Source organism: Bidens hawaiensis, unplaced genomic scaffold, assembly GCF_021521415.1.
Source record: "Bidens hawaiensis isolate Kalapana, Puna unplaced genomic scaffold, B.hawaiensis_p1.1 tig00009327_1, whole genome shotgun sequence".
Taxonomy (NCBI): domain Eukaryota; kingdom Viridiplantae; phylum Streptophyta; class Magnoliopsida; order Asterales; family Asteraceae; genus Bidens; species Bidens hawaiensis.
Window position 1 is genome coordinate 32,690 of NW_027491688.1, and position 24,894 is coordinate 57,583.

General features: G+C 34.8%; 2 protein-coding genes and 1 pseudogene across 2 annotated transcripts; all 3 read right to left on the reverse strand.

Moving 5' to 3' along the window:
* Positions 1–8,354: 8,354 nt before the first annotated feature.
* LOC143532000 (serine carboxypeptidase 1-like) lies at positions 8,355–10,524 on the reverse strand (annotated as a pseudogene).
* A 2,906-nt stretch (positions 10,525–13,430) lies between these two features.
* Positions 13,431–15,965, reverse strand: LOC143532001 (serine carboxypeptidase 1-like). Its single transcript, XM_077027162.1, has 8 exons — positions 15,302–15,965; positions 15,129–15,236; positions 14,776–15,047; positions 14,436–14,693; positions 14,103–14,209; positions 13,901–13,993; positions 13,688–13,799; positions 13,431–13,583 (listed from the first exon to the last, which is right to left on the reverse strand). Exons 1-8 carry the CDS (start codon positions 15,669–15,671, stop codon positions 13,431–13,433), a joined length of 1,473 nt encoding a protein of 490 aa, XP_076883277.1. The 5' UTR covers positions 15,672–15,965.
* A 2,493-nt stretch (positions 15,966–18,458) lies between these two features.
* LOC143531976 (serine carboxypeptidase 1-like) lies at positions 18,459–20,787 on the reverse strand. Its single transcript, XM_077027144.1, has 7 exons — positions 20,418–20,787; positions 20,240–20,347; positions 19,886–20,157; positions 19,549–19,800; positions 19,350–19,456; positions 18,930–19,035; positions 18,459–18,822 (listed from the first exon to the last, which is right to left on the reverse strand). The coding sequence occupies exons 1-7, from the start codon at positions 20,785–20,787 to the stop codon at positions 18,667–18,669; spliced, it is 1,371 nt and encodes a 456-aa protein (XP_076883259.1). The 3' UTR covers positions 18,459–18,666.
* Between the last annotated feature and the right edge of the window lie 4,107 nt (positions 20,788–24,894).

The window sequence follows — 24,894 nt, forward strand, 5'->3', positions numbered from 1 at the left end:
CAGTTTCTTGCTGAGTTTCTGTTAACTTGTACTCTTTGTTTTATGTTTTATATAAGCCTTGCTGTTCAAAAAAAAATGTAATATACAATGTAGTAATTGTATTATATAATAACTTTCAAAACTAAACACGTAAATAAATTATAAAATTAATAAATATCATTTTTACCTTTACAAACATCTATATACAACTAAAATATTGTAGTGTTAAATGAAGAAATAATCATCTTAATTTGACATAAAATATGTAACAATCAACATTTTTCAAAATGTGTTTGTTAATCCGCTTCATCACTTGATTATCCTTCAATTAAGGACGCTTTACCTAAAAAAATAATATGTTAAATATAAGCAAGAATATAAGTTATAGTCCAACATAACATCTAAACCTCATGTTCACCACAAGGCAAAATGCCCCTTGGCGTAACATATGTCAGACAATGTATTTTACACCAATCCTGGCACAAATCGTTGTATGACTAGCGTGAGATGCCTATGGGCGTATAATATAACACCTACATATCATATTGAATCATTTACCTTCGAATATCATTCCAACTCATCTATCTACAACAAAAGAAACTCAATATACAAACAATTACAACATGTAATTCTATTATAAACACGGTCAAGCTCATTCACCAATTCAAAGACTTCAACATCCTTAATTGATCCTCATTGAGGTCCAATTATGGGCCACGTATCTCCTTTGTAACTCCATTCTATCACTAACATCTTGTGATTCCAATATGTTGTATGAATATGATCACAATTTGTTGATCATTTTAAATAGCATGCTTAAAAACTTTTAATAAATCTATAAATATTGTTAGGCCTCATATATCAACACTTTGACACCTATGGACTATGGTTGGGCTCAAGCCCTTTATCCAACTTTTGCCCTTTAACTATAGCGCTGCGTATGAAACCGCAATAAACAGAACAGAGACCAAAAATGTAAGAAAGAAAGAGAACAATAAACAGTAACAAAAATTGATGGTTTGGTTTTACGTTTTTGTAAATTTACTGGGAAAAGGTTTTCAGTTGGCGCTCAATAATTTGGTGATCCCGCTAACACTACCCTGGCAACATGTCGATCTAGGTCGTCCCAAAATTAAGATTCGTGCCTTTCCTATGATGACAACATGTCATCGGGATAGGTGATCTTCCTGACGACAAATGTTCCCCGTATAGATCGTTGGGTCAGAGAAGATTTATTGTAGCGTTTATCCAAACTTTTGGCCTCTAACCCTATCGTGTGCTAGAATCGAAGAAGAAGAACAAAAATTTTTTTGGTAAATGATAAAAAGTTAATTTGGAAAATTCTAGAAAGTATAAACAAGTTTTATGATAATAAATAGTTATAAGACTGTCTTATAAACTACAGGTTTATTGGATTATAATGGTACTGGTTGATAATAATCTCTATTCATTTTATTTTTATTGCTACTAGTAGTTTCAAATTTAAAAATGTTGGCCCCCCAATGATCTCATATTAAAAAAGACTTAACGGCTAATGTGACCAAACTAAGTAGTCGTATGACATGACTAAAATGGTAATACAATAGTTATATGACATGACTAAAATGGTAATACGTACATATGTGCCACACATGCCATATGGTAGGGGGAAAGTGACCAAACTAACTAGTCATATGACATGACTAAAATGGTAATACGATACGTATGTGGGTCAATCATACAAATCGTATGATGTATTTGACTAAATAAATGGCTAATGTGACTACCAAAAACCCACATGGTCCGTTTTGTTACAATTTGTTAACTGAGGTTCTTGCTCCGAAATCAACACAATTACTGTTAGGGCACGGAAATTTGACACTGTGGATACGTTATCTTGGCATATTTCTGGATCAGTTATCCTTAGAATGTGTTCCAGATTCTGTCAGGATCAAAGATTCTCAGCAATTGGTATTACTAACGATTGTTTCTCATGTGTAGGTTAATATTTGATAGGTATAACGGCTATAGGACGTGGTCTACCTGATATTTTGCTACAAGGCACCTTCAGCACGTGGTCAAATGACTGTAACACGTTTAGTGGGGATAATGGCGGATTTATAAGACTTCTTGTTGAGTCACAAATAACTGAGTACCGAGGATATGTTATTCTTGAAGACGTGACTAGATCAATTATCCTTCCGAAGAGTTCCAGAACTATTTCAGGATCATGGATCCTTGGTATCTGGTGTTGTTAACGGTTGTTTCTTATATAAAGGTAGATATTTATCAAGTACAACGGCTCCAAGGACCAAGTCTGCCTAAACTTTCGCTACAAGACTCCTTTATGCACGTGGTCAAAGATATAGAGTGGCTAGTGGAGGAGTTGCGGATTTTTAGGACCTATTTGTTAGTTAGTTATTATTTCTTTTCTTTATATACTGAGATTATGATCGATTAGGAGATTCATTCATCACTGTATTCACACACACTCAGGGCAGAACTCACTATTCTCTCTGTACACATTAGCAATTCTTGTAACATCGATCTAATCTCCATACCCTTTGTAACCCATTTTTTTATATTAATAAACTGGTGATCGACGAGTTGTCATCACCCGGGGTTTTTTTTCTTTTGATCTGAACAAGGTCAAAAGGTTTTTCCTCGCAACAAATCTCGGTGTTCTTCATTATTTCGTTCACATAATCACTGTTACCATTTTAGCACTAAACTTCACATAACAGATTTGAATACATTATCCTTAGCAGATTTTTGTCCAAAACAATTACATTGAAATTAAGAAGAAGACGACATGGGTTTGAAAACCTGATACAAGTTCACAGAACAGAAAAATAATCGAAAAAACTTCAATTAGAAAGTGAGCAAAAACGTCATGTTTCCTTTGAAACTCAGAAGCAAGGAGTCACAATATTAAGACGAGACAACAATATAACCTCAATCAATCCGAACAATTACAGGGTTTTTGTTTTGAGCAAAGAGGCAATGGCGAGATGTTAAAAAAGAGGGAGGCAAGTAGGCAACACACATAAGGATCAGGTCACAGACTCACAGTAGCATAAATGATATGAAAGTCTTGGCACTATCTTGTAGTTACCAAGTCCAAATGGTACTCAGAACCTTTAAACCAACATGAAAAGAAAAACAACAAGATTAGTAAGTTGGATAATAAAAACATAAAAATTAAACACGTATAATCATTTCCCCTATCATATGGCGTGAATAACGTCATATGGCTCGTTTGATACGGAGAAAAAGGTCATATTACGATTTGTATACGGCTCGTTTGATATGGTGAAAAAAGCCATATTACGATTTGTATGATGTGACAAGTAAGTCGGTGCACACTTTTGAGATGGTGTACTGATAGCATATTGGAACATCTATCGAAAGTCGAGTGATTGTAAAGGAAACAAAACTAAGTAACCTTATTGGAACGTTTTAAGAACTTGATTACTAATTACCATTACGTGGATATCTCCCTTACAAAAATAAAAACTTTAGATCTTAACTCTAAATAAATTATTCGAGTTTTCGCTCAGTGGTTCATGGCAAAGGTAAAACCTTTAAATACCTTGGGTTTGGAGGGCTTGGAAAGTCATGTGTTTAATTTCCATAGATAATAAGAATTAACAAGAAGTTCGCTATTAAGAAAGGGATTACTCTATAAAATGGTAACCAAGTTTCAGGATTGTTCTAATTAGGTCACTGGTTTAAGTTTTTGTTCTAATCAAGTCGCTTAACTTTTAAATTTGTCCCAATCATAGATATTTGACCTGAATAACAGGTTACTTAAGTGTTTTTAAAAGTAATTTACCTGAGATAATAGGTTATTTAGGATTTATATAAATTAATAAAACAAATAAGATAAATTGAGTAAACGCAGCCACCAGGAACTGCCGACACCAACCCCGGCCACCTGCGGCCACCACCCTCGAACCAAGTCACCGTCCAATGCCTAAACTTCGCCACCATCGATATCCCGATATTCGTCTCCGTTTCCATAATACTTTGCACCTTGTTCACTTCCAAAAACGAGGATCCGATGGGGTGGGGTTGTGCGGGGATGACGAGAGGAAAAGAGCGGATTTCGTTTTTCCGGCCACCTAAACACCACCGCGTGGCGCGTGCTCCGATCTTGTGTTGATATCGTAGCTGGTTTCCGACGACCAGATCGTGTATTACACCATTAGTTTTGGTTTCCGGCGACCTGCAAACACCCGCGGGTATACCCAAACACCACCGATTGTGCTGCTCCGATTACACCCAACTCGTAGCCGGAGAAGGAAAAAAGGGTTGGGGGATGTCGACGGAAGGCAGTGTTGTGGTGTTGTGGTCCGGTGATGGTGTGAAGAAACAGAGTGAGAGGGTAGAGACGAGAGAGGGTTGAAGATATATATATATATATATATATATATATATATATATATATATATATAATCTGTTAGAAATTGTATTATTAAAGGGTATTTTGGTAATCTTAGTGTTAATGAATTGGATTACCTGTTATTCAGGTTAAATATCTATGATTGGAATAAATTTAAAAGTTAAGTGATCTGATTAGAACAAAAACTTAAACCAGTGACTTGATTGGAACAATCCTGAAACTTGGTTACCATTTAACAGAGTAATCCCATTAAAAAAAGAAATTTTATTAAACATACGCATATTTTGTGCTACGAAATTATAAAAAAGAATCTAATTTATGGATATATGACATCCGAAATATGTGTTGTGTAATTTGAACCTAACAAAAACACCTGTAGAGTTACGTAGCAAAATGCTATTTTAAAATGAAAAAACCAGCCAATCACGCAAATTAAAGCCGTTATACAAGATTTGCCATTAAAAAAATTATTAAGAAACAAGGTTATCGAGCTTATGCAAATGAAAAGATTAAGGTCTTGTATTAATAAACAATCTTTGCCAACTTTCAAAAAATATATATTTAAAGGTTATTATATATCTTTTTCCAGTGCTTCCAAAGTTCCAAGTAGTCAAGCTATTTCTACTATCCTTTTCAAGTTTCATTCGATCAGAAATATATGCATGCTTCAATACGAGTTTGTAAACATCTGGAAAAATATTATTTAATTTTGGTTAATAAATAGACTTTAAAAAAAAAGGCAATTAACTTTTGTTGATAAGACTTATTATTATTATTATTATTATTATTATTATTATGTCAATAAGACACTTTAAACTTATAGCGACTTAGACTATGCCCGTTACTAATCTAAACCAACCCAACCTTTTATTTAAAAATTAATTTTTCTCTCCTCAATCTATATAACCCAACACATCACAAACTTTTACTCCCATTAACAATTCAACCTCAAATTTTTTTTGAACGACCAACTAAGTAACGCCGGATACTCCGTACGCGGCCCACACTGGCTAAAGGTAGCCCGAGCCGGCCACTAGTCCGGACAGACGGAGCCCCTAGCGGTCCACCTATTGAGGGATTCACCGGATAAAACCCGACCCCGACGCCCGCCAAATGGCACGACAGCGAGGAGCCGGTAAAACCGGGTGAGATCAGGACTCGAACCCTGGCAAGCCAGGGTCATCCCTCATATCTCCCATATAAATTGGTGATAGTGAGGTTTGAACCTCCCACCTCTCACTTGTAAAGTGAGTGCTCTACCTCGACTATTTTTTATTAAATAAATTTCATTTACGATAATTTTTAATTTACTACAAGTTATTATAATAACTAACTAATTATTATATTTTAAAACAAATATATTATTTGATTGGAAAACCTATAAAAAATATTTATATATTTATATTTATCAAGCACACTTAATTAAATAGATAAGATAAGTTACAATCCTAGCATGAAATATAAAATTAAACATACTAAAATGATATAAACTACATAATTATTCGTTAACATCATATTTTTGCCAAATATTCCCAATCAAATCGCTTTTTAGCACGTTATGAGTGTCTCTATTACGAAGTTGTTCCCTGTTTCTCATATAACTGGATAGGCTTGCAATTCGTTCAGTAGAGTATTGCCAAGTGTCGGATAAGATTACTCAATAATAATTAATATTTATTTTATATTAGAAAATACAAATTTTGAAACGAACTCCGGTTTTTATAAAATTTATACTGGAATGCTCACAAGAAAAACTAAACAACATTTTGTATTTAAAATATTTTAAAAAGTTAAATATTATAAGTAATTAAAGAAAAATCAAATTATATTTAAAATGAATATTAGAAAAGGAAAAGAAAAAAGAAAATAAAAATCAACCAATACTCAAGTGACGTGTAGAATCCACTTTTGTACAATCTAGTTTGCAACCATGGTGGGTGGAACGACCAGATCATGTGTTTTTATTGATTTTTTTTTTTAATTTTAGCAATCTCAATGTTCAACTAGGTTGTCAATGAACATAGTCTTATAAGTTATAACTTTGGATAGACATCTCACTATTTATATATTTATCTTTGATTCTTTGGTTAATTAATTTATGGCATGTTGTCTTTCTTTGTGCTTTTCCGACTTCCTTTGTGGTTGTCGTCTTACTTGCGAGTTGCAACCATAATAGCTAGGGTGCCCTTTGGACTATATATATACTAACTCAATATTAGAGATCAAGAACAAATACTATGTGTCCTAGCATACATCGATCAAGTGAATAAACACACATTCTACTTCTGTACTACATGCAACTATATATGCTAGCGCAATCACATAACATCAGCCATGAAAGTCTTTACATCTGAAAAAAAACTAAACAAATGAGCATCATCGACGCATGTTACTTGCAGCGACTGCAATTAGTCGGTAGCTACTGATGGATTTGCAACGAAATCAGGTAATATTTTAAAATAATTTTCCAATTCTAGATTCCGCGGGTTTTGCATCCATCAGTATACGAGGATAGGTATCTGATAAGACTGCCCTAGGCGTTTTTAGGTGTTTGTCGGTGTGGGGCCAGTACTGGTAACGACTTTTCAGTTGTTTGTCGCTGTGGGGCAATTGCCGACAGAGAAATCATCTATAAACCCATTGATTTTAATTTTATGTAGAATTAATATATAAAATTTCTGAGTAAGCCCTAAAGAGTTTTAGGAGTGAACCTATAACAAAGAGTTAAAGGTTGTTGTAACGGTAAATTTCGTGTCCCTTATACATTCTAACATGCGAAGCCTATGGTCTTGAGATCTAGTCTTGTTAAACATGTTTTTCTGTAACTATTATATTTTAATAAACCGTCGCTATTTTATAATGTTTTCTGACCTGACAAGACCGCCCCGAAACTTTCACGTTTGGTTGTGCGAAATTTGACCACCACAAGCATAGAAAAAAATTCCTGGGTCCGTCACTGCATAGGATTTAGGACTCCCACCAATAAATCGAACTAATCGGTATTGTACATTTCGCAGTGTTTACAAATGAGGTTTACAATGCTTTATACAGGTTTTAAATTGGTGAAATGAAGCTCGAAGCAACATGGTCATGATGTTTGGAGTATAACCGCCACATGTAACGGTTATAACTACCAAACCATAACCACCACATGAGAACGCTTTTACCTAACTATATATATGAATTAATATGTCTAGCTTATAATCCAACATCACCTATGCTTTCTTTTAAACTTGTACTTAAGGATATCATGGGTTCTTTCTTGTACTGAATTAGTATTTACATCCTTGTACTTCTGCTATTACTTGGTGGTTTAGGAACCTGTTCAACCTGCGGATCAAATGATTCTCCCGCAAATCAGCAAGCACTCCCTGCTTCTATAGTTGCGGTTGCATCGCCTTCTGCAATTTGGATTGTTGCATTTTTTTATATATGCCAAATTATTTTGATATGTTTTTTCGTGTTTACAAAGTTGTATAATTTTAGCTTACGCATACAATGTATCTTCTTTAATTCAGCTTAGAAACTTTTTCTTTTGAGGTACATGCTATTATGAGAGCTGATTTTTTAAAAACATCTCAAACAAGACCTTGATATGCAAACTGGTAGAAATTAGGCACTGTTCTTTTTGCTAACGAGCAGTGAATGTGATCAACAATAATAAACAGCCATTGAGCTCAAGTTTGTTGGTTATGCAATATATATAATATATTTGTTATACTCATTTCATATGTAGCTAGGTGTCTGCATGACTGCAATTCACCTGGTGTAATGTTATTGCCTCTTCTCAGAATCCAATTTATTAAAACTAACAGTCGAGAAAAATTTGAAGTACTCATATATATATTGCAAGAAATTGAACTATTGAAAATTCTGCACCACAAGTATCCCCCCCCTGTGCTATCAATAGTCTTTTCATATAATAAGAACCTAAAGCACAGTAAATCAAGTCCATGATATATTGTATACTGAAGTTATTTGATTGTCCAGATTATTTAGTTAAAGATGGAGGAAATTTCCCTTCAAGGAATGAGAAGATCATCACCAATGCTCTTTTTGGTTGGTAGCTTGGAACTGCATGCCCTGCGCCTCGTACTGTGATCAGTACCACTCCTTTTTCGTAGCCAACCACATATCCTCCAACCTGTTACATTCATGCCATACATTTTGTTAATTTCGGATGTCATAGTATAAAAAATATCACTTCAGTTGTTATTCAACATGACTGATGTTTTAACTATTGTGTACCTCTTTGTTACAGTACCATGGACGCCAAGCAGTCTCTACGGGAAGCTTCAACTTGTTTACTGCGTACCTTGAGGATGTTACTGGGACCATTCCATCAGCGTCTCCACTGTATGTCCGTCATGGAACAAATGTTATGCTTCGTATGCATATACAGCGTGCTTACTAAGTTCAAATATTATTCATCAGAACCGCTCAAAACAGGACTTACCTGTATATCCAGACTCTAATACCACTCCCAATTAGCAGATTAATAGTAGGCAAAATGGTTGCTGGGTGGTCTTTCGTGTATGCAACACCACTATACATGTTAAAAGAATGATTAGGCATCCCCTTCATGATTTCTAGCAAATATGTGAAACATTTGAGTTTATAGTGTTACTATGGAAATTTAGGGGGAAAAAAAAGATTACCCGCAATGATCCCATGAGGTCTTTCGGGCATGAAGAGCTTCTTGCACTTTTGCCTTGTTCAGATAGTTTTCTACATATAATTTAGAGCAAGGATCAAAATTTTTGACCTGTAGAAGTATACATCAGTGGGTTAGTTACACGTTCAAATGAGAACCATCTTAATTAGCCATTGATTTCGTCCGGGAGAATCACGATTCATGGAACGAGATGGGCATAATAGAGGGAGATCTCAGCCATCCTTTCAAACATGCTCTTAGAGGTTCCTAATTATTAATTTAGCGGAATCAAAAGACTTACAGATCCTGGGGATCCAGAACTTTGTGTATTGACATGACATAATGGAGCATAAATGTTATATATGTCCATTTCACCGTATTCACTGTTTCCTTTGTCTTTATAATCAATGCATTTACTCGAGAAATTACCAGAAACATAATCACAGTACTTATTGATTCCTGAATGTGTTCATCGGAGTTTAAGGCATGTGTCCAGTAGTAATCATACATCCCTTGATACCAAGTATTGTCGTCTAACAATGCATTCCCAATCTGCACAATAAGATGGCGAATTACTGATCATTAGTGCTTATGTTTTTGAGGGTGTATAGTATATCAATATATGATATGTACTTACAGCAATCCCGCGCAGATTAATAAATCTTTGGTTTCTTTTCTTGTTCTCTGAGCAAATGAGGGACGCAAGCTGAGGTACATAGTGACCTGCATAGCTTTCACCCGTAATATAGAAATCATGGGTTTTGTATTGAGGAAATCGATGTAGCCAGTTGAGGAGGAAAGTGTAGGAATCTTTAGCCGTTCGTTTGTCCCCTGTCGTATAGTCCGACGATTTGTTTGAATACGAGAATCCCACTCCAGCAGGTGACTCCAAGAATAGTACATTTGCCACTGTTTGACAAATATCATACTTAAGCCTTTTAAGATTAAATGTATGCACACAATATAAGATTAATGGAAGAAACATATATTACCATTATTACAAGCATAATCATTGCGGTAGAGTGTTTCCCCATCACTGTTTACCCGAAACGGCCCAAGTTCTTCCATAGCTCCAAATCCAAGGGACGAGCATCTGGGCCCTGTAGAAATATGTTGTATATTACCATATTTTTTCTTGTATAGATTGAAACCGAATAAACATATTATTACCTCCATTAAGCCACAAAACAAGAGGCTTGGATGAAGAATTGTGAGGTGATTCAGCAAAGTAGTAAAACAATGCCCTACCAGCCTCTGCATCAACTGTTACATATCCCGTGTACTGATCAAAATCGACTTCTGGTTGTCCTGGCAGCTTATCAATCCTGTCTGCTTCCATTGATCCTTCTTGCGGCACAATATGAACTGGAGATAAGTTTGATATATCTTGTTCTGTCCATTGTTCTGCATGTGGCGGGTTCTCTGATCTTCTTGATTTGAGCAGTTTGTTCAGGTTGCTGATCTGGTCATCCTTGCTTGCAAGAGAAATGGACAGAAAGTAAAGTGAAAAAACAGTAATAAAAATGAAATGTGGGCCATTTTAGTAGTTGTATGTAACAAATTGTATCATGCATATATGTGTGTATATATACCCTAAATCCAGCTTGCAAACTTCTTCATGAATCTATATTCTTTACTCTTTCAAGTATATTACCTTTTCATTTGGTTAAATTCAAATTAGGAATATTGTTACCAAATTGTTTTTTTGTTGCTTACAAGTTTAGTATATTGCAAGTGTTAGCATAACTTGTTAGAACTTAATTTTCAAGTATAGATGCGTATTACCAATTATCAATAAATTTTCATAAAGGGCGCAACCGAGGGTAAGGTCAAAACTATTTGGACTTCTAAAATTAACAAATAATCTCGCAAAGTTGAACACACTAATTTTTGGTTAGATGTTATATATATGTTCATTAAAACTAATTCCAACAGTTAATTAGACCTTTTAATGGTTAACGTTTTAAAACACACAACACTTTCAAATGGTTAACGTCTTAAAACACTTGATGAACAATATAAAACTTGTGCATTTAAAACACATAGCACTTTCAAGTGGTTAATTTTGATAAATTTTTATAAACATTTGATCTGCAAATTAGTTAGGAGTGTTACCCCTTGAGCTCTCTTACTAAACGGCTAGTGAGACCGGCTCAAGAGAACGTAGTCCCCTTGACCCCAACTATTTTCAGACGCCCTTGGACCGTATTACGAAACATTTTTTTCGATAAATAAGTATATAAAGCAAAGTATATCAAATTAAAGATAACAAATATCTTCATATTGTGGTATAGTTTACAAAAATGTGGATGTATATTACAAATATTTGACATTACTAGCGTTATGAGTGACGCAGAAGATCAATGTGTCGTTACATAATCATTTAATGAAGACTAAAAGTCCAGGGGTTAAATCGTCATTATCTGAAAGTTCGTATAACTGGAATCGAAGTTAGGCTATGTGTAGTGGAGGGCTACAAAATGTGGCAACTTGCGTCATGTGACGCCCCATCAGCAAATGGTGGGTTTTTGTTTTAGGGGTGTAATTGTGTTATAGGCCTATATATATGTGTGTATATATATCACACACACACACACATATAATAATAATAATAAACACAAATACAAACCAGGCGACAAATAGTCACCCCCCATCCACCCACATTTCACCCCTTTGTCGCCGGGGGAGGGGGGGGGGTGTCACCAAAAAAATCGCCCCATTTTGCCTTGTTTTGTCGACCACTACAGACACCCTAAGCTAAAGTTGCGTGTCTCGTGAAGCTTCACTTCAGGGGATATATGTGAACATTTACAAATGTGTTTGTTATTAACCGTTAAGGGCTATATTAGGGCTCCTTTTCATTCTCTGTAATCTAGTTCAATTATCTTTCGTTACTTTATAAATTTGATATTTGTTTCTTGTATTCGTTTTGTAATCAATAAATAATCATTAGTCTTAATTCAGATTCATATTTCTTTGATTGATTGTGTGAGTTCATAGTTGTGTTCTTCTTCTTCGGTGTTAATTAACTGAATCCAATTTCGCAAAATTCTTTAACAAGTGTCTATTTCAAACTTTTTGTAATTAAATGGATGCATACCTTTGCCCTTTAAACCGGCTTGTATCCTGAATCCTTGCTATGCTTTTTTTGTTTATACATTAAGAACATCTCCCTAAGTAGATTAGTTATTGTATAAAGGGGTCCAAGTAGATATAATTAATTATTCAACTAAGAAAAAAATAAAAGAAAGTATAATATTGTTAATTGGGTCCATTAATCTGCCTATTTAAGCATGTCCAATATGTTTTACGATAGGTTATAAGAATAATAATATAAAAACAAAGTCCAGCTAGCAATGGTACATTTTTTTTGGTGTTATGCAATGTTATAACTATAAATGATGAAATATTTTGTTGTACAGAATTATCAATATAAATGTCGATTACTAAATATGAAATTTCCGTATTTAAGTATCTCTAAAATATTTAGTAATAAGTAAATAATGTTTTTGGTTATCATTTCTTTAATTTAATTGTTGAATATGGCGTAGTGAAAAAGTGTATGTGACCATTAATGATCTAGTGAATGTGATTATGTGATATGTCGAAAGGTGTTTAGTGAATGTGATGCACCGAAAGGTGCCTTGTGAATGTGGCCAATTGACTAGGTAAATGTGGTGTCTAGTGAACTTGATTTATCCAGTGAGTATGTATATATTGATTGATAGTTATTAAATAGGACATTGCATTATTGTTGTAGTTGTTGCCCCACTAAGTTTAGTGTACCTGAGGTAATAGGTTCATCCGGGAAGAAGAACTGATCAAGGGCTCAAGAGAAAACTTAAAGATTCAAGAGTTATTTTTATTAATGAGGAAAATAAATGATGTTTTGTACCATATTTTTGTATTTATTGTAAATGTAAAGTTTATTTGGTGAGATTTTTTACTCGGTATGACTGATTGATTGATTTAATTGTAAAGTTTTATTTAGCGGAAATTGCGCATTGAATTCTGACCCACGGTACATGTACGTGCATGTCAGCCCTAGCGTAGGCGGGGTGTTACAAGTTATTGAGTGAGATTCTCTCTACGTAATAATATAGAGAGTTATTCAATACTCATCTATGTGCATTTTCCGTTTTGGTGAGTTATATCGATTCACAGTTCACTGGTGTAATTTTGTTTGCCTCTTCTCGGAATCCAGTTTATTAAATCTAACAGGCTATACTTGGGTCAAGAAAATACTCGATATATAATTTATATTGCAAAAATATGAAGTATTAAAATCTCTGCATCACAAGCATTCTCCTCTAAGGTATTAATAGTCTTTTCATATAGTAATAATTAAGAACTTGAAGCACAGTAAATCAAGTCCATGTTATATTGTATATTGAAGTCATATGATCGTCCAGATTATTCATTCAAAGATGGAGGAAGTTTCCCTTTCAGGAATGAGGAGATTATCAAAAATGCTCTTTCTGGTTGGTCGCTAGGAACCATATGCCCTGCGCCTCGTACTGTGGCCAATACGAATCCTTTTTTGTAGCCTACCACATATCCTCCAACCTGTTACATTCATGCCATACATTTTGTTAATTTTGGATGTTATAGTATCGACAGTAACTTTTCAGCTGTTACTCAACATGGTTGATATCTGACATACTATGTACCTCTTTGTTGAAGTACCACGGTCGCCAAGCAGTTTCTACAGGAAGCTTCAGCTTGTTTACCGAGTACCTTGAAGATGTAACTGGGACCCGTCCATCAATATCTCCACCGTATGTTCATCATGGAAAAAATTGTATCTCTTTTCCATGTTCATCATGCTTACAAATTAAATTCAAATATTCATCAGAACATCTCAAAATAGGATTTACCTGTATATCCAGACACGAATACCACTCCCAGTTAGCAGATTGATAGTCAGCAAAATGGTTTTTGGGCTGTCTTTCGTGTACCAGATCTGACTACCAGTACTATACACATTACAAGAATGATTAGTCGCCCCTTTATGACCTTTAACAAACATGTGAAACATATTATGAATATAGTGTTACTATGCAAATTTAGGAAAAAAAGGAGTACTCGCAAGGAGACCAAGATGTCTTTCGGGCATGAAGAGCTTCTTGTACTTCGGCTCTATTCAGATAGGTTTCCACATATACATCAGAGCAAGGATCAAAATTCTTAACCTGTAGAGGTACATCAGTACGTTAGTTACTTGAAACAGTTGAAACTATTAAATGACTTAAAATAAAATGAGCCTCTTCTTAGCCATTAATGTCGTCCGGGAGAATCACAATTCGTCGAATGAGAGGGGCGTTATAGAGGGAGATCTCAGCCATCCCTTCAGACATGATCTAAGAGCTCAAAAGAGGTTCCTAATTATTTAATGGTTTGTAGAATCAAAAGACTTACAGAGCCTGGGGAACCAGAATTTTGCGTATCGCTATTGACATCACACGATGGTGCATAAATGTTATATACGTCAATTTTTTCAAATACACTTCGTCCATGGTTTTGATAATGCTCACATGTACTCGAGAAATTACCAGAAGCATAATCACAGTACTTATTGATTGCTGTATTCGTCTCATCAGAATTTAAGGCATGTGTCCAGAAGTAATCATACATTCCTTGATTATCGGTATTGTCATCTATCGCCGCATTCCCAATCTGCACAATTAAATAGTGAATCACAGAATTAATGCTTATGCTTTTGAGGGTGTATGGTATATCAATATTGATATGTACTTACTGCAATCGCACGCAGATTAATAATTGTTTGGTTTCTTTTCTTGTTCTCTGAGCAAATGAGGGAAGCAAGCTGAGGTACATAGTGACCTGCATAGCTTTCACCCGTAATAAAGAAATCGTGGGTTTTGTATTGAGGAAATCGATGTAGCCAGTTGAGGAGGAAAGTGTAGGAATCTTTAGCCGTTTGTTTGTCCCCTGTCGTGTAGTCCAATGATCTGTTCGAATACGAGAATCCCGCTCCAGCAGGTGACTCCAAAAATAGTACATTTGCCACTGTTAATTTAATTATCATATTTAGGCATTTAACATTATATATATGCAAACAACAAGATTGATGAAAGAAACACATTTTACCATGATTCCAAGCATAATCATTGCGGTAGAGTGTTTTCCCATCACTGTTGACCCGAAATGGTCCAAGTTCTACCATGGCTCCATATCCAAGGGACGAGCATCCAGGCCCTGTAGAAATATGTTTTGTATATTACCATGTGGTCTAGATTGAAACCGAATAAACATATTATTACCTCCATTAAGCCATAGAACAAGAGGCTTGGATGAAGAATTGTGAGGCGATTCAGCAAAGTAGTAAAACAATGCCCTACCAGCCTCTGCATCAACTGTTACGTATCCCGCATAATGATTAAAATCGGCTTCTGGTTGGCCTGGTAGCTTGTCAATCCTGTCTGCTTCAATTGATCCTTCTTGCGGCTCAATATGAACTGGAGATAAGTTTGATATATCTTGTTCTGTCCATTGTTCTGCATGTGGCGGGTTCTCTGATCTTCTTGATTTAAGCAGTTTGTTCAAGTTGCTGATCTGGTTATTCCTGGTTGCAACAGAAAAGGCCAGGAGGTAAAGTGAAAAAACCAGTAATAAATATGAAATGTGGGTCATTTTAGCTGTTGTATGTAACAACTTGTGTTACGCATATATTTATGCTTCTAGGAGTGCTTTTGTGTGCGTATATATACCCGAAATCCAGCTTGCAAACTGCTTCATGATCATTCTTTACCCATTTCAAGTATATACCTTTTTCATTTGGTTAAATCCAAATTAGGAATCTTGTTCCCAAATTGGTGTTTTGTTGCTTACAAGTTTAGTGTATTGCAAGTGTTAATAAAATTTGTTAGAACTTAGTTTTCATGTATAGATAGATGCCTATTATCTACAATGAATGAATTTTTGTCAAGCTGCAATGGACTCTAAAAATAAAAACACAATCTTGTATAGTTGAACACAGTGTTATAATTAATTAGATGTATATATATTCATCAAAACTAATTAAAACAGTTAATCAAACCTTTCTTTAACGGCTTAAACGTATGATGAACCAATATTAAGCTTGTGCTCCAAAACACATTATAACAGCATATCAAATCTGCAATAGTCGGACACAGTTTCAAATGGTTTTGACAAAGTTAGGGGTTGAACACCTTTGTTATGCAAATCAGTTAGGGGTGTTACCTTGTGCTTTCTTTCTAAACGGCTAGTGATCGAGACTGGCTCAAGAGCGTAGCCCCCTTGACCCCAACTTTTCTTAGACACCCTCAGATCGTATTACGAAAACGTATTTTTTTTGGGTAAAAATGCATAGAGCAACTTTTATCAAATTAAAGAGAATAAATATCTGTGTTACAGTTTAAAAAAGATGGAAGTATATTATAAATATTTGACATTACAAATATGGTTCCAAATTTATGTATGAATGAAGTGCGTTGTTCAATTGGTAAATGGTATCTGTGTATAATCTATTACAAGTGTCTATTAAAAAACATTTTTGTAATTAAATGGATGCATACCTTTGCCCTTCAAATTTAGCATTATAGTGTCGCATTGCATAAGGGGTCCAAGTAGATTAATTTTAATTAAATATTCAACTAAGAAAAAATAATAGTATAATTTTGCTGGGTCCGTTAATCTGCCTTTTTAAGCATGTCCAGTAATAGGTAATGGCATTTGTTTTGCAATAGGTAAGAATCATAATAAGAACAAAGTCCAGCTAGCAATGGCATTTGTTTCGTGTTATACAACGCTATATCTATAAATGCTAAAATATTTGGTTGTAATAGAATTTATTAATATAAATGTCCATTACTAAGTATTGAATTTTCGTAGGTAAGTATATTTAACAGATCTCATAATAAGTATGAATCATAATTGAACAAAAGTTACTAACTGATGACATTCCAAGATACTCAATTTTAACCTCTGTTATTTGAGTCAAGTATGGTTTTAGTTTATGAGGTTTGCTCAGATTCTCGCATTTAGTCGTAAAATTTCTTTTGAAGTTTATAGTCGTTTCTCGATATGCAACAACGTTTTATCGTGGGTATACTTCTCTTGTACAATAACTTTGTTTGTGTGAATACTTCAAATTGACAAGATTTATTGTGTGATTACTGGATGTGGTTAGTATTATTGATGGTGGAATTTTAGAATTGATTTGTTTAGATAGCAATTAGGTTGCGATGGACGAGATTCATATATTGGTACAAAGTGCTTGAGATTCACGTTTTTGGTCATTAGTTCTTTAATGATGGACTGATTTGAAAGGAATTGAGTTGTTAGCACTGGTCAATACCAAAGTCAAAATTCAGGCTTACAGTGAAAAAATTTGACTCAGCAGGTCTCGAGTTTTGACCAGCTGCAGATTATATATTTTTCTGTTAACTTGAATTGCAAAGTTTGCTGGTTGCAAATTAAGATTGACTCATTGACCAAGTTTAATTACAAAGCTGCAGATTGGATTAGTATAGAAATTGTAGATTCATAGTACTGAATTGATTACAAGAACATTTTGGGGATAAAATAAAATTGAAAGCTTATTCTCTCACTCAGAAGCAATATTCTCAAAGCCGGACCAGACATCAAATTAAAATTCGTCGCCTTACCAGTTCACTGGTTGACCGGATGAACCAGTTCATAGTTGTTTGAAACAGCTATAAAAGAAAACTCGCTTGAATGTTTGTATGAAACCGACAATAGTGGTGAGAAATGAATCGTTTGATATGATAAAGTAAGAATAGTCTGTGATAGATTAAGGAAAAGACTCGTGTGATACAATAGTGACCTGTGAAGGGATAAGAAAGAACAGTCGCGTGATACAACTACAATGAAAAATTCGAGTGACTCAGATTATCCAAAAATCTTTGCGAGATGGATTCAAGTTCGTGTGATACGAATCGGGTTCAATCAAAGAAACTGTAAAAGTTATGTATGTGACGCATATCATAAGAACCATGTGGAGCGGTAAGCATAAAACAAGATCAGCGAAAAGAAGACTCAAACTTGGATCAACTATTAGAGGGAGATTTTTAGCCTTAATTGTTAACCAAGTTTGAATCAAAACTTTTGGAGTGAATTATGTAAGGGTTAGTTTGTAATATTGTAATTATAAACGATTCTTCGGTTGATTCTTGGGCTATAAGAACCCATCAACATTCTCTAAACAATGAGAACGCTCGGTCGGTAATAAAGATTCACTTTTAGGGTTCATTCATTTCTTTGTTCTTTGTTCTTTGCTGTTCTTGAATGAATGAATGGATTGATGCAATGATCAATGGGACCTACATTCACCCGCTCTAATCGTACCCGCACCAGTTGTTAATCCGACCGACCAATCGGGTTGTAAAAGCCATGCATGGACCCCTTGGTTATTAGAAAGTCATTGTTAGATATATTATAAAATTTATTTAGGGCCCATAAAAAATAAAATTGACCTTAAACAATCTATATATGTGATCTTACTTTAAATTATTAGAGAGAATAAAAACAAGATGAACAACTCTTTCTTTTGATTAGTAGAAAGAAAGCATAAATACAACCTCACAAGAAAGCATAAACAAGATGAACAACTGACTCCATGAGAAACTACTATGCATGTAAACAACTAGACTTCAGTCAAAGATGGAGGAAGTTTCCCTTTAAGGAATGAGGAGATCATCACCAATGCTCTTTCTGGTTGGTAGCTTGGAACCATATGCCCCGCGCCTCGTACTGTGGTCAGCACCAATCCTTTTTTGTAGCCTACCACATATCCTCCACCCTATTACATTTGTGCCATACATTATGTTAATTTTGGATGTCATAGTACCAATAATATCAATTCAGTTGTTACGTCTCAACACGGTTGATGTTAGACATATTGTGTACCTCTTTGTTACAGTACCATGGTCGCCAAGCAGTCTCTACAGGAAGCTTCAACTTGTTTACCGCATACCTTGAGGATGTTACTGAGACCACTCCATCATGGTCTCCACTATAAGCCCGTCATGCATCAAATATTATGTTTCATGTGCATGTATAACAAGCGTACCAAGTTCAAATATTCATCCGACCGAACTACTCAATATGGTACTTAATTACCTGTATATCCAGACACTAATGCCACTCCCAACTAGCAGATTGATGGTAGGCAAATGGTTTCTGGGCTGTCTTTCACATAATGGCTACCACTACACACATTTAAAGAATGAGTGGTTTAGAGTAAAAGGAGTACTATGACATTTCAACAATCATTTGAAACATTTGTGTTTGTAATGTTACTATGTAAGTTTAGAGTAAAAGGAGTACTTGCAATGAACCCATGAGGCATTTCGGGCGTGAAGAGCTTCTTGCACTTTTGCACTATTTAGATAGGTATATACATAATCATCAGAGCAAGGATCAAAATTCTTGACCTGGTAGAAGTACATCATGTTGTTATCTAGTATGACTGGTTTTATGGCCAACTATATATATGTTATTCATTTAATAGAATTATAAACCTCACAGATCCTGGAAATCCAGATTTTTGTGTACCAACATCACATGATGGACCATAGATATTATATACGTTAATTTCACCATGTTCACTGCCTCCTTTGTATTGATAATCCTCACATTTAGCCGAGAAATTACCAGAAACATAATCGCAGTACTTATTGATCTCTGCATTTGTCTCATCTGAGTTCAAGGCATGCGTCCAGAAGTAGTCATACCTCCCTTGCACACAGCTATTGTGATCTATCAACGCATTCCCAATCTGCACTTACAATTGGATAGTGAATTACTGAATTAGTGCTTATGTTCTTGAGGACGTACCGTATATCACTATGATACTTGCTTACAGCAATCGCGCGTAGATTAATAATTGTTTTGTTTCTTTTCTTGTTCTCTGAGCAAATGAGGGAAGCAAGCTGAGGGACATAGTGACCTGCATAGCTTTCACCCGTAATAAAGAAATCACGGGTTTTGTATTGAGGAAATCGATGTAGCCAGTTGAGGAGGAAAGTGTAGGAATCTTTAGCCGTTTGTTTGTCCCCTGTCTTATAGTCCGATGATCTGTTTGAATACGAGAATCCCACTCCAACAGGTGACTCCAAGAATAGTACATTTGCCACTGTCAATTTTATTATCATATTTGAGCCTTTTAACATTATATATATGCAAACAATAAGATTAATGACAGAAACATATTAAACCATTATTCCAAGCAAAATCATTGCGGTAGAGTGTTTTCCCATCACTGTTGACCCGAAACGGTCCAAGTTCTTCCATGGCTCCATACCCAAGGGACGAGCATCCAGGCCCTGTAGAAATATTTTATACATCACCATATATTTTCTTGTCTAGATTGAAACCGAATAAACAAACTATTACCTCCATTAAGCCACAGAACAAGAGGCTTGGATGAAGAATTGTGAGGCGATTCAGCAAAGTAGTAAAACAATGCCCTGCCAGCCTCTGCATCAACTGTTACATATCCCGCATAATGACTAAAATCGACTTCTGGTTGGCCTGGTAGCTTATCAATCCTGTCTGCGTCCATTGATCCTTCTTGTGGTACAATATGGACCGGAGATAAGTTTGATATATCTTGTTCTGTCCATTGTTCTGCATTTGGTGGGTTCTCTGATCTTCTTGATAGGAACAATTTGTCCAGGTGGCTGATCTGATTATCCTTGCTTGCAAGAGAAATGGACAGAAAGTAAAGTGAAAAAACCAGTAATAAACATGAAATGTGGGTCATTTTAGCTGTTGTATGTAACACATTTTGTGCTTCTATGTGTGTGTGTTTATATATCCAAAATCCTGCTTGCAAACTTCTTCACGAATCTTTTGTGTTTACTCTTTCAAGCCTATAACGTTTTTCATTTGGTCTAATCCAAATTAGGAATATTATTCCCAAACTGTTTTTTGTTACGCCCTGCTTGCGGTGCGCACATATAATGTATATATGTGTGAACCCTTGGGTGGGCAAAAGTAAAATTGCACTAATTTTGACGTTATTTTACTAATCACGTGAAAATAACGTTAAAAGTGGCGGAAGGTTAATCAGGCATCATGTGGTGGCGTTGATAGCCGAAAGACAAGGGCACATGCACCAATCAGCCGGTGTCCCGATGATTGAGTGTTATGTGTCTTATGTCCAAGGCTTGATTCAAAACTACTATCGAGCCGGGGGTCTCACCGGAAGCAGCCTCTCTATCTCTATGGGATAGAGGTAAGGCTGTCTACATCTTACCCTCCTCAGACCCTACCATAGCATTGCTATTGGTGGGATATACTGAGTACGATGATGATGATGATGATGATGATGATGATGATGATGATGATGATGATGATGATTACAACAATTTGTCTGAACTTAATTTTCACTTTTAGATGCCTATTACCAGCAATAAGAGAATTTTTCGTCTAGGGGCAACGGTGCGAGTCAAAACCATTTGTACATTTAAATGTAGTAAATAATCTCGCATAGTTGAACACGTTATTATGTTGGGTTAGACGTTATATACAAGTTCATGAGAACTTAATAGAAATGTTAACCAAATTTAAAAATTAAAATACAATGCTGTGCGCACTTGACGAACAAGTGTTAAACTTGTGTTTCAACACATTATAACAGCGCATTAGCTCTGTAAAAACTTTGGGTGCACCATCAAATCGATTTGACAAACTGTTAAATATACGCATTGCAAATCATTTAGGGGATGTAGCCCCCTTGAGCGTTTGTGTATGTAGATTTAATATTGTGATAGGGGATCTAAGTAGTTTTTATTAAGTTTTCTACCAACAAAACGTAAAAGAATAATATTGTTGCCTGTTGGGTCAGTTAATCTGCCTATTTAAGAACCATAATACGGAAAAAAACAAAAAAAGAGGACCTGGCATTTGCTACTAGTTATACAATGTTATATCTATAAATGCTTAATTTTTTGTTACAACAGAAAGTTTAATGTATATGGCAATTGCTAAGTATGGAATTTTCGTATATAAGTATCTCTAACTGATTAGATAATAAGTATGAGTACAATATGTCACAAATTAAACTCTTCATCATTAAACCTAGAATAACATAAATACATAAAAAATTTCTACACAAAATACAAATAAAACGATTCTGCTCAATACAAGATACATATATAAGAGTATGACTGTAGATCATCATTAAGCCCAACACTTCCTTCCTTAAGCCCAGCTCCATCGGTCCATCCAAGTAAGCAAGCAGCCAAGAGCCCAAGACTCGTTTAAATATGGCCCGCCAGACCTCAATAACAAACAATGACAAACAATGAATAAATATTGAATTGCTAATAACACACTCATATAATAATTTTCACATCCCCCACAATTCAATATTTAAACAAATCAACAAGATCTAAAGACTTGCACAAACAATCATGCTATGTTGGAAATACACCTTTTGTGAACCTGTCGGCAAGCAGATCAAATGACGTAGTTAACATTATTATCACAATGCAAAGCTATCATGAGTTTCACACCAACTTTCAACTCTTTTAACACATTAACCAACGGACCAAATAACTGATCATGTTTATGTGATTTCCAAATAGGCTAATCAAGTTATCAAGCTTGCTTATTGGTCATTTTACTCACAATTGTTTTACAAATCAAAGTTACTTGTTTGTAAATTGTTTTATAATAACCACTTTCAAAGATTGCTTGACATCAACTGTCCACCTTAGTTTAATTCGGTAATAGTCATAAATAGTTTTTTTTAAGGGTTACATGTGGAAACGACCTTACCTGTCCTTAAAGCAGATTTTATAAATGTTTTTTTTTGACATTTCAACATCGATCATATATTTATATGTCAATAATCTTTTATAACTAGATAAATAATCATGAGCAATATAATATATAGATTAATATTAATCTTACATACGCCACAAATATACGACCAAGTCTTTTATGTTACTTTGTTGGTAAAAAAGCAAATTTCCAACCCAATGACTTCTTCCCACCAAAAACATTAATTAATTAGCACAGCTGTTGTCTAATCATTTGATGACATAACTCATTGCGTACGTTGATACAAATTAAACTTAGCACGTTGTCGTTTTCTTTTTTCTAATTTTGTCCTTCTCAATATTTATTTAACTTCTAATTACTATAACTTTCAGGTTGAACTGCATTTTGTTTTGCACTATTAATAATAATAAGTTTAATACATGACAGAATTTAATAACCCAAACAACAGAGATCGCTTTTGATGGCTTAGTGGGTTGGGTTGGGTTGGGTTGGGGGGGGGGGTTTCATTTTGTCGGTTTTGGTGAAAATTTTAAGTAGATCATTAACTGTTAGCGGTTTCAGAGAACGACAAAATCAAACCGTCTAAGTAGGGTGGGTCGGTCAAAATAAAAACGAAAAAATAGTTCCTCATTATAAAATTCCAAAAATAAAAAAATGGTAGAAACAACAAAAATTAAAGGTTAAACGACGGATTTTGTTTACATGTCTCATGTTCTAAGTTCTAAATCTTAAAAACCTAAAAGTGACCTATTTAGATCTTAATCTCAAACCTTCAAGGAGTTCGATCGACACTCTGCTTATCTATCTTAAACCCAGTTATTTTAATAAACTAACCATTTAATTAGTGAATTCATTTTTCATTTAAAAAGAATAGACAAAAGGTTATTTTACTATAAAAGACACAGCAGGTTACATCTAGGACCCAGTTACTACTTTTTACTATTAATCGTGGAATTTTAAATAAGGATAAAGCCAAAAACTTATGGTACAAGTTTATATTATATATTATATGAACAGCCTCGTTTACTAAAGTGACATAATAGCATAAGTCCAATGATAAAGACAATATAGAACGTGGCATTAAAAATCACCTCACTGGCAAATATGTAAATTACATATTCAGCCATCGTATCATTAAGGAAGAGGCAAAAGAATATAATCAACTTGAATTAGGGACCAATACTCGAAATTTTAATGAAATACTGGATTTGTTATATTTGAGGAAAACAAGACTAGAAATTAAAGTCTCACATTTAAGAGCATTCAGATGCATAGCCCATGCCAAAGAAAAAGAGGAACAAATTAGATATTGGTAATAGCTCTGAAAAATGCATATTTATAATGTACAATAAAACATCCAAGGCCTACACAACTTTACAATCCTTATACCAAATTAGTCACAGACAGCATAGATGTTATATTAGACAAAACAAGAATTACGAATGGGAAGAAAACAAATAACAAACATAGGAAAGGACAATACTCAACACCGACAAAGAAAGGGCTAATCAAATTGTAAATCGAAATTTTTATTAACATTTAACACAACCCAAACTACATCTGGATAATGGGTAAGCGAGCAACAAGCTGCGCCGCTATCCATAAAAACAAACAATGAATTTGGTGTAACAACTCGAAATTAAAGCCCAATGTCATCCTAACCATCCACTTCATCTTCCGACTCGTCTCTAAACTCACCTACATTAAGATTGCTTAACGAACTATATATATGATCATACACAACCAATTATTGACCATAGTGAAGTTATTGACTCATCACTAATTACTGATGTTGATCCAATTACTTTGCAAACAACAATCACCCAAGAGAAGTGGATGAAAGCCTTGGAGCACGAAATTGGATCCATAGCAAAGTAAAAAACATGGGATCTTGTTAATCTACCACCTTAGACATAAACCCATAGGAGTCAAATAGGCATACAAAACCAAGTTAAAAGAAAGAGAGAAGTAGGAAAACACAAAGCATGATTGTAGTAAATGGATATATATAAACAAAAGTTTGGAGTAGACTACAACGAAGTGTTTGTTCTTGTATATGGCTAGAACATTTGACTAACCA